Source organism: Elephantulus edwardii, unplaced genomic scaffold, assembly GCF_000299155.1.
Source record: "Elephantulus edwardii isolate Elephantulus edwardi_28Jun2011 unplaced genomic scaffold, EleEdw1.0 scaffold00012, whole genome shotgun sequence".
Lineage (NCBI taxonomy): Eukaryota > Metazoa > Chordata > Mammalia > Macroscelidea > Macroscelididae > Elephantulus > Elephantulus edwardii.
In genome coordinates, this window is record NW_006399762.1 from 17,573,616 (window position 1) to 17,585,313 (window position 11,698).

The 11,698-nt window shown below is 37.5% G+C and overlaps 1 protein-coding gene across 3 annotated transcripts in view; it reads right to left on the minus strand.

Annotated features, from left to right (window-relative positions):
* Window positions 1-11,698, minus strand: part of ANK2 (ankyrin 2, neuronal) — an 843,213-nt gene that overhangs the window by 66,560 nt on the left and 764,955 nt on the right. For all 3 annotated transcript variants that reach the window (XM_006881082.1, XM_006881081.1, XM_006881083.1), the window contains 3 exons: window positions 9,800-10,011; window positions 9,116-9,320; window positions 515-611 (listed from right to left, as the gene is read on the minus strand). In XM_006881082.1, coding sequence (XP_006881144.1) covers window positions 515-611; window positions 9,116-9,320; window positions 9,800-10,011 — 514 coding nt within the window. The remainder of the gene's footprint in view (window positions 1-514; window positions 612-9,115; window positions 9,321-9,799; window positions 10,012-11,698) is intronic.

Sequence of the window (11,698 nt, forward strand, 5' to 3'; positions counted from 1 at the left end):
AAATGTCTGTAATTAATAAATATATATAAATATATATACATAAAATCAATTTTTAACAATTATTTAAATATGTTAGCATGTCTAAGAACCACTGAAATCTCCAAGCCATTTAACCAACTCATTCTAGGCTTTGTGTTTTGATATTGTTCTCCTGGAAAAAGTAATTCATAATATTTTCTTGACAGCAGGAAATTCATCAGACCTCGGACTTTTGTGACTAGAAACGTCAGTGGGTGGCTGCTAATGCCAAAGTCAGAGTCATAGAGTCAAAGCAGACATTTATTTATTTTTTTAAAATATATTTTCTATTGATTGCCTGTCTCATCTCTATTATATTTTCTGGTGAAAACAGTTTGGAATATGGAAAAAAAATAGGCCATACATAAAAGCAAACAAAAAGTTTTAAAAATGTAAAGAAGGAAATTTTTTAAATGTATTTTTTTTTCTTTTTTTTTTTGGTGAGTAATTAGGGAAGCAATACCATAGACAGCTCTTCTGTGTAGTATAACCATACCTGGCAGACACATTTGTTGTAAAGGAAACACATTCATTGATAAATGTTAATGGCGTAGTTCCTGTAATATCTTCCCACTGAGCAGGGGTGGTTCCACCTGGAAAACATACAATTGTTAAAAAAATTAGACAAAACTCCAGATTCTGGAGTCCAAAATAGCCTTTGCAATTTCAGCTATGCATACCAGAGTCTCTCCTCTCAACTTTCAAAATGACACATTGAAAACAAAATAACTAAAAGTGATGTTAAAAATGGCACGCAGACAGAACCTCTGAAAATAACTAGCAGACAGAACCTCTCAGGGAACTGCATTTAAGAGGGGTTATTTGAATAACTGCTTCAAATTACTGGGTGCTTCTATTCTCTACTCAACATTCTGAAGCTTTTATTATAATGACTAAGTCCTGAAGAACATTTTGAATTGTATACAGCTGATGATTTTGTTAAAAGATTCTTTGAGTAACAAAGGCACTGAATACTTGATTAAAATAACAACTCAAATATCATTTTATTATTGTTGTTGTTGTTGTATGCCATCAAGTTGAGCACGACTCATAACGACCCTATGAACAAAAGGCCTGAAGCCTTTCTATAACTATCATCATTTATCAAAGTTCATAGAGTTTCCAGAGGCATGTGGTTTAGGAAGCAGATGCCACTCTTGCTTCTTAAACTTCATATTCTATGTCATTAGTTTCATAAAATGGCATTTCTCCTCCATATACAGTTAAAATGTGGCAAAAAAAGAAATGTTGGAAAAGATCAAAAGTTCCATACATACCACATAAACAAGTGTTCAGAAGTCTCTATGGCTAGATAGTTACCATGAGACTTAAGATCACTGCCTGTCTTTCCTAACTACTATGAAATTAAACTAACATCTCTCTCTATGTCATTGTTGTCAAGTCAGAACCAACTCATAGCTGCTCAATAAGCAGCTTTTAGGAAGCTGTAGATCACACAGGAAACTGCCCATATTTCTCCTGTAGAGCTGCTGGCTGATTTGAACTGCCAGAGAGAAGCTCACTTTAGGTTAGCAGCACAGTTCCCCATGAACAATGCCACCAGATCGCTCTTAAATGGACATAGGCAAGGGAAAATCCAGTGGATTTAACGTACTGAAGGAGGAAGATATATATCTTGAGAGAATAAAAACTTTGACTAAATTTTCTTGAAGAAAGCAATAAGGTCTGTAAGAAAGCTTAGGGAACACATTTAGCAAGATTTTTAAAATATGCATTCTTAAAACTATGTACCGTAACACACCAAAATATACATTTAAAAATCTGTTTAGTGGGGTTTTTTTAAAAAAAAACATAAATTTAAGAATTTTTTTTAGTACAAACACATTACAAGAGAAAAATAAAAAAGTAACCCACTGCCATTCAGTCTTTTCCAACTCATGGCAACCCTTCATCAAGTTTCTAAGAAAGGAAATCTTCTAAGGAGGCTGCTTATCTTTTCTTCAGTAACAGCTTGTGGCTTTGAATTGCTGATCTTTCAGTTAGTGCAATTTATAACAAACTATTTTACCAGAGCTCTTACTGAAGACATTGGATCATGTCTAAAGAATATCTTCACTTATCATTTAAAAAGACCAGGTATATCATAGCATTTCCCAGTCTGATAGGTTCACTCTCATGTTGCCTTACTGCACCTTAAAGAAGAGTTAATACAGGAAGCTAAAAACTATAGGAAGGACACTCAAGAATGCAAGGAAATAAAGCAGAAATTAGTAAATATATTGTTGTTATTAGGTTCTACTGAGTTGAGTATGACTCTTAGCGACACCAAAAACAATAGATAGCAATCCTGTCCTATCCTGTACCAACCTCACAATTTTTGACACACTCAAACCCATTGCTGCAGTCACTGTGTCAATCCACCTGGTTGAGGGTCTTCCTCTTGTTCATTGTCCCTCCACCTTCCCAAGAATGATGTCCTTTACCAAGGAATAACCTCTCGTAGCACCAAGTCCAAAGAATGTGAGACAAAGCAGCACCATTCTTGCTTCCCAGGAACACTCTGGCTGCACTTTCTCCAAGACATATCTGTTTTTGCTTTTGGTAGTCCACAAGATATTCAGTTCTCTCCTCCAACACCACCATTCAAAGGCACCAATTCTTCTACTGGCATCCTTATTTATTGTCTAGCTTCCAGATACAGAGCAAGTGATTGAAAAGATCATGATTTTGATCAGACATACTTTGGTCCTCAAACTAACATCAATGCTCCACAGTAATTTGGAGAGGTCCCTGACTGCAATACACCTCCTGATTTTCTGACTGCTGGTATCAAGTGTATTGATTGTGGATCCAAGTAAGATGAAGTCGTTGGCAATTGCATTCTTTTCTCCATCTATCATGTGTCACATATTGGTCTAGTAGTGAGAATTTCTGTTTTCTTGATGTTAAGATACACTCCATACTGAAGGCTTCTGTGTTTCATCTTCTGCAGCAAGTGTTTCAAGTCCTTCTCATTTTTAGTAAGCTAGGTTGTGTCATCTATTGAAGTAAAAGCTAAACAAAAGATTTCAAAGGGCAGCTTTAGAAGACGAAATAAACTATTCATAAAGGAATATGCAGAGATCTAAAAGTGGAGAATAAAAAGGGAAGAAGTTGCTTGGCATTTCTCATGTTGAAAGAACTGAAAAACAAATTCAAGCTTCAGGTTGCAATACTTAGAGATGCTATGGGCAATATCTTGAATGATCCAGAAAGCATCAAAATAAGACAGAAGGAATACACTCAATCACTGTATGAAAACCAATTGGCCAACACTGAAATATTTCAAGAAATACCATATGATCAAGAGCCAATTGTAAGGAAAGATGAAGCTGAAGTGGCAAAGAAGAAGTTCCCAGGAACCAATGGGATACTAATTGGCATGTTTTAATTAACAGATATAGCCTGGATGTGCTCAGTCAGGAAATTTGGAGGATAGCTGCCTGGCCAACCAACAGGAAGAGAGCCATATTTGTTCCTGTTGCCAAAAAATGTGACCTAATATAACTTAAAAATTATAGAACAATATCATTAATATCATACACAAGCAAAATACGGCTGACGATCATTAAAAATGGCTAGAACAGTACATAGAGAACTGCCAGAAGTTCAAGCTGAATTTAGAAGAGGCCATGGAGCCAGGGATATCATCATTACTGATATCAGATGGATCCTGGCTGAAAGCAAAGAATACCAGAAGAAGAATGTCGACTAGGCAAAGGCATTTAACTATGTGAATCTTAAAAAAAAATATGGCTAACATTGACAAAAATGGGAATCCCAAAACATATAATTGTGCTCATGTGAAACCAAAACACCTAGCTGTGCTCATGTGAAACCTATACCTAGACCAAGAAGCTTTTGTGCTAATAAAGCAAGGGAACATAAAATGGTTTTAACATAAGAAAGGCGTGGGTCAGGGTGTGTTCTTTCTCCATACTTTTTCAATCTGTTTGCTGAGCAAATTATTTGAGAAACTGGACTCTATGAAGAAGAATGTGGCATCAGGTTTGGAGGAAGACTCACCAATTACCTTCGGTATGAAAATGACACATTGTTGATTGCTTGTTGTTGTTTGTTGCTGTTATGTGCCATAGAATCACCTGCGACTCATAGCAACCTTGTGTACAACAGCTCTGAATTCGGCTCTATCTAGAGCCAATTTCATTGTCTCCAACACACCAACCCTCATTACCCTAGTCACTGAGTTAATCCATTTCATCCAAGGTCTTCCTCGCTTGTACTGTCCCTCCACCCTTCCAAGCATGATATCCTTCTCCAAGGACTTGTCCCTTTTGGCAACATGCCCAAAGCATGTGAGACAAAATTTAAAAATCCTTGCCTCCAAGGAGCAGCTTAGTCACCTTCTCCAGGACAGACCTGTTTGTTCTCTTAGCAGTCCATGGTATGTTCAAAACTCTTTTCCAGCACCACAACTCAAAGCCATGGATTTTTCTTCAGTCATCCTTGGTCATTGTCTAGCTCTCTGATGTATAACAGGTAATTTTGAACACCATGGCTTGAGTCAGGTTCACCTTAGTGTCTAGACTACATTGTTGCGCTTCAGTACTCTGGAGAAGTCCATAAGAGCAGATTTTCCCAATTCAATTTGTCTTTTCATTCCTATAACTCATACTTACTCTGTAAACATCTTCAGGATCTCTGTCTTGCTCAAGCCCATGGTGATAGTCACTGTGTCAATCCATTTCATTGTGTGTCTTCTTCTCTTTCACTGACACTTTATCTTTCCCAGAATGATATATCTCTATGAGACTTGTTCCTCCAGAAAATATGCCCCAAATAAGTAAGATGAAGTTACACCATTATTTCCTCTAAAGAGAAACTTGGATGCATATCCTTCAAGACAGATTTATATGTTATTTTGACTGTAGTTAAATTCTGTTGAGTCAGCTATGATTTATAGTAACCCTATGAACAACAGACCTGAACTCTGCCTTATCCTGTGCCATCTTCACCATCCCTGACATACTTGAGCCCCTCACATAGACTGTGCATCAATCCTTCTCATTAAGAAACTCTCCTCCTTCATTGACAGACTTTCCAAATATAAAATCCTCTTCCAAGTACCGGCCTCTCCTAATAACATGCCCAAAGTATCTGAGATAAATTTCACTATCTTTGCCTCCAAGGAGTTCCCTGGCTTCACCTTTTCGAAGCCCATGGTATATTCAATACTCTTCACCAACACCACAATTTAAAGACATCAATTCTCCTGTCATCTTTATTACTCAAATTTGTAATGCATAAAAGGCAACTAAAAACACCATGGCTTGGATAAGACACACCTTATATTGCTTGGATAAGATACACCTTAGTCTTTAAACTGACATCCTTGCTCTTTAGAACTTTGCAGAGGTCCATGACAGCAGGCTTCCCAAATGCAACATATCTTTTGATTTCTTAACTACTGCTCCCATGAGCTGGATTACAGATCCAAGTAAAATGAAATTATTCACAACTTTAATCTTTATCTATCATGCTCTTATCTATCGGATTTTTCATGAGAATTTTTGTTTCCTTGATGTTGAGATATAACCCATATTGATGGCTATATTTTTTATCTTCTGAAGTAAGTACCTCTAGTTCTCTTCACTTTCTTCAAACAAGGCTGTGCCATCTGCATAGCACAAGTTGCTCATGAGTCTTCCTCCAATCCTGATGTCAAGTTTTTCTTCATGTAGTCAGCTTCTCAAATTATTTGCTGAGCACACAGACTGATGAGGCATGGAGAAAGGATAAAGACCTGATGCACAATTCCTATTTTGTAGGAACACAATTAAGTGTTCTAGGATTCCCATTCCATAAGTTGTTATACTCCATACAATTAAAATGTCTTTCAGAGTCAATAAAAAATACCTTTCTGATATTCTCTGCTTTCAGCCAAGATCCACTTGAAATTAGCTCTTTTGCCAAAGTCTCTTCTGAATGCAGCTTGAACTACTCATATTCAGGGTCAAATTGAAATTGAAACAGGTCCACAAAAACCAAGATATGTCCTTGAGTGTATCCTAGCTAAATTAAAAAAACCTCTTAAGAATATACTTAACACACGGAATACTAATGACTACAGATCAGAAGAGTTGTGGGATGGCATGAAGGACATCATGAAGGAAGAAGGCAAAAAGCAAGGACAAAGGCAGGGAAGAAAAAAAAGATCAAAATAGAAGTCAGAAGAGACTCTGAAACTTACACTGGAACAAAAAAGAAGCTGAAACAAGGTTAATGAATGCTAAGTTAAGAGCACTGAACACAAGAGTTAAGGGTAGCTAGAGAAGACAAAGCAAAGTATCATAATAAAATATGCAAAAAGTTGGTTCTTTATTATAAATAAAAAATCAAAGAAAGTATAGAAAAAAGACAAAAATAAGGTAAAAATTTCTTTCTACATAGAGGAGAAATTGAAAACAAGTGATCTGAGCATTATTAAAAATAAACAATACTATTCTTATCAATAACCTATGAATAATTGCTGAATGCAACACTATGTAATTATTCACTCAATAAAATTATAAATAATTAATGAATTGCATAACATGAATTTATTATTAAGTACAGAAGAAACTCTGAATATTGCACTGGAGCACAGAGAAGCCAAAGCTGAAGGAACACTTCAAGATACTAAAGAGCTGAACAGAAGATTTCAAAAGGCAGCACTGGATGAAAAGTAAAATATTACAATGAAATGTGCAAGGAGTTAGAGTCAGAAAATCAAAAGGACTGAACTTGCTCAGCATTTCTTAAGCTCAAGTAACTGAAGAACAAATTCAAACCTCGAGCTGCTATAATCAAGGATGCTTTAGGCAGAATATTAAATGATCCAGGAAGTATTCAAAGAAGATGGAAAGAATATACTGAGTCACTGTATCAAAAGGAATTGGCAGACACAGAAGAATTGGTGATGAAGGAAGAAGTTCAGGCTGCTTTGAAGGAAATGACAATAAATAAGGCCCCAGGAATAGATGGTATACCAATTGACATATTTCAACTAACAGATGCTGCCCCAGATGTGCTCACCAAGTTGTGCCAAGAAATCTGGAGAACAACCACTTGGCCAACTGACTGAAAGAGATCTATATTTGTTCCCATTCCAAAGAAAGGTGACCATATCATTGATTTCACATGCAAGCAAGATTCTACTGAAGATTATCAAAAAATGACTAGAACAGCACATCAGCAGAGAACTGCCAGAAGTCCAGACTGGGTTTAGAAGGGGTCATGGTACTAGGGATATTTGTAGCTGATGCTAAATGGATTTTAGCTGAAAGGGAATACAGGAGAAATGTCTATCTGTTTTTCATCAATTATGCAAAGGCATTTGACTGCGTGGGTCATAACAAACTGTGGCTGACTCTGAAGAGAATGCAAATCCCAGAACACTTGATTGTACTAATGCAAAATCTATACTTGGACCAAGAGGCAGTCGTCAAAACAGAGCAAGGAAACACTGCATGGTTCAAAATTGGGAAGGGCGTACACCAGGGATGTGTTCTGTCTCCATACCTTTTCAACCTGTATGCAGAACAGATTATCCAGGAGGCTGGGCTCTATGAGGAGAAATGTGGCATCAGGATTGGTGGAAGATCTATCAACAATCTGCGTTATGCAGATGACACAACCCTGCTTTCTAAAACTGAGGAGGACCTGAAGTGCCTGCTGAAGAGGGTGAAGGACTGTAACCATCAATATGGATTGAGGCTCAATGTCAAGAAGACAAAGATTCTCACCACTGGACCAATGGTAGCATCAGGATGGATGGTGAAGAGATTGAGATTGTTCACAGCTTTTGTTTGTTTGGCTCCACAGTCAACACTCTTGACACTAGCAGCCAAGAAATTAGAAGATGCATTACGATGGGAAAGTCTGCTGTTAGGGACCTCTCCAAAGTACTAAAGAGCAATGGTGTCTCTCTGGAGACTAAGGTGCATCTAATACAGGCCATTGTCTTTGCAATCACTTGTTATGCATCAGAGAGTTGGACAAAGACTAGGGAGGATAGAAAGAGAATTGATGCCTTTGAGCTGTGGTGCTGGAGAAGAGTATTGCATGCCCCATGGACTGCTAAGAAAACAAATAGATTCATCCTGGAGACGGTTAACCCGGGCTGCTCCTTGGAAGCAAGGATTCTGAGGCTTCATCTGGCATACTTTGGACATGTTGTAAGGAGGGACTGGTCCTTAGAGAGGGACATAATGCTTGGGAGGGCCAGCGCGGAGGAGAAGATCCTCTATGAGGTGGACTGATTCAATGACTGGGGTAATCGGGGTGGGTGTGTTGGGAAAAGTGTGATTGACAGAGGATAGAGTAGAGTTTAGGGCTGTTGTACGTAGGGTCACTATGAGTCACAGGTGACGTGACGGCACATAACAACAACAACAACAACCACTCAAATTCCTTAACTCTAAAACTTCTCAGTTACTTATGTGTGTGTGTACTTTTCACTTCCCATACTCTGTGGTGTGCAGGGAAAACCCATGTTCTTAGACTGCCTTTTGAAAGTTCAGTAGTTTTCTACAAGCTACTAAAACTGTCGATTTAAAAGACAAAATTTTAGTTAATCATGAAATATCTTTACTTTGTTTCTCTAAAGTTAATAGAACAATAATACAGTAAAGACCGTGACAAAAAGTTTGGTTTCGACTCTTATCTTTCAAGAAACTAATTTTTCAACAGTGATAGTTTCGTTAGTGAAGGATTCAAGTCTGAAATTGGAAGTTTATGTTTTTAGGTTGGAATTTCAATTCATACAAATATTCACAATATAATCATGGGTAAGTTATAGACTTCTCTCAGCCTTGCTTTATTTAACAGAAAAATTGAACCATAGTTTCCCTGTAAAATTATTATGAAGATGGAAATAAATACAACACATATGAAGAATCCAATGATCCCATATAAACTATCTAATAAATATTAGTTCTCTTTCTTTGCTTTGTCTCTTGTATCAGAATTTATAACTTCCTGAGTTAATGTATATCTTTCTACATACATCTTATGATGAAATGTGATTTACCGTTTTACAATGATTTAATTTTTTTCCTTTCAGAAATTTCTATTCATATAGTTATATATGACTCACCTGTTATACTGCATAGTAATCTTAAAGTTGGTGCATCACCCCCAAAACCATTCAACATGACATCACTTGCAGCTTTGGGGACAGGAATAGTCATGGTAATTGGCTTGTGGAATTTTCTTCTTCTAGGTTCCAAAGTGACTATTGGGCTGAAGGTAGCTTTGTTGCCTAGAATTTTTTTAACCAGTTCACTGTGCATAGGTTGAGCCTATTCAAGGAAAAGAAAAACATTAAATAACACCCTAAGTAGTGCCATAAATATCTTCTTACCCAAAGCTTTTTTATTTCAAAAAGGACTTTGGTGTATTTTAAAATGGGAAAGCTTAATTTTAGTATTGTTACTAAGTATACATATAAACTTAAAAGAACTAAGATTTTTGGAACTCTGGTGGACTAGTGGCAGTGGGCTGCGCTGCAATCCCGAAGGCACGTGGTTCAAATCCACCAGATGCTCCGCTGGAGGCGGGGCAATCTCCTCCTGTGCCAGTCGGATCCGATTCAATGGCATACAACAAGTAAACAACAACAATAACAACTACAACAAAACCAAAACTAGGAGTTTTGCAGTTGTTGTCCTAAACTGTGAAAAACTTAATCCTGCTACCATTTATTCTTTACAATATAAGCTAAATATTAATTATATGTATAAAAATTATGCTAAGAAAACTTGGTTCAGCACTGACATACCTGTAAGCCTACACGGATCCGCTTAGTTAGTGCCCCTTCTGGGAAGACTGCCTGCACCTGGGGCACCACTGTGCTGCTCAGCACACCTCCTTCGGGGCCAATCAGATTGCTGTCCTGTTTGATGCGAGACACCACTGCAAAGTACTGTGGGAAGTCACGAGTGATGATGCGGCAGATTCGTTTCTTTTCTAGGTCTTCTGGGCTATCTAGCACTGAGACAAAAACAAAACAAAACAAAACAAAAAACAAAAAGCCAAAAACAACCAATCTTCATATAGCAAAGATTTTCTTCTTATAATATTCTAGCAAACTTCAACTTCATTGGCACAGCTGATAGTGAACAAAGGTGGGAGAACTCTTTTGTTATAGCAAACCAGAAATTAATAAAGCATAGCTATTCTAGAAATATATGTGCACATATTAAAGCACATAAAATGACAATGGTATTATCCCTGTTATAAGAACTAGCCAGAATAAACACTTTTGAAAGACAAGTGTTTATTAATAGTTATCAAGGATGGGTCCAATTTATAACTGAGGCTCCAGCAGGCTTCATAGGTTGTAAATCACATGGGGGGAGATTAATCCATCTTTCTCCCACCAAGTTGCTGGTTGATTTGAAACACCAGGGAGGGTTGGCCTGTGAGTTAGCTGTGTAACTCTCTAAGACTACACACAACCAGAGCCAAATTGGAGTACAAAAGAGACTCACTGTGTATGGGGATGCATAGGTTCTATTAAAGGCATAGGAAATATTAGACATGTATAAAAGTGATAACTGAACAACTCAGTAGACATAATTAATGTTATGGTACTGAATGAGTTAAGAATGCTGAAATGGTAAGTGTGTGTGTGTGTGTGTGTGTGTGTGTGTGTGTGTGTATAATTATCACAATGGGGAAAGCAATCTTTTAAGATTTATCAGTATTTTCCCTTATGCTTTTTCTTTGTTACTAAAACTAAGACTTTCCAAGGTACTAGGAAAGCAAAGCATCGACCAGATGCAGTGTCCTAGATCTGCCTCTGTAACGAGGAGCTCTTGGGGGAAACCTGGAATGAAAATGAATTCAATCTATTCTTAGTGCATGTGCTAAGGAGGAAATTGTTCATAGGATCTTTTCCTTTGCAAATCTCAAAGAGAGTTCAAAGACCAGTTTTTGTGGTTTTAAAAAGCAATAAGATCCTTTTCGTTCTGCGGGGGATTTGGCAGGTATGGGACAATTTATCTTGGAAGGGTAAGATTTATATTTGTGCTTTTGCTCCATTGGGTGCATTATCTGACAATGACTGTAAATATAAGAAAACATCAATAGGATGGAATCATGGGCATTTTATAAATTTCATCATTGCATGGCAATACCACAAATCATAGTTCTTTAAACTGGAGGACATCTGAACTAAGTGGATCACTGATACATTTTTAAGTGATTATGGATTGATCACTGACACCTTTTTAAGGGATTATGGATTATTGTTCAGTTTTAGAAACAATTTACCACTTATTTTAGAGCTAGGAACAGTAAGTGCATATTTTTCTTGACTAAATGCGAAACCTATACTTGGACCAAGAGGCAGTTATCAGAACAGAGCACGGGAACACGGCATAGTTCAAAATTGGGAAGGGCGTATACCAGGGATGCATCCTATCTCCATACGTTTTCAACCTGTTTGCACAACAGATCATCCGGGAGGCTGGGCTCCATGAGGAGTAATGTGGGGTCAAGATTGGTGGACGATCTATCAATAATCTGCGTTATGCAGATGACACCACCCTGCTTTCTAAAACTGAGGAGGACCTGAAATGCTTGCTGCAGAGGGTCAAGGACTGCAGCCTTCAGTATAGATTGAGGCTCAATGTCAAGAAGACAAAGATTCTCACCACTGGACCAATTGGCAGCA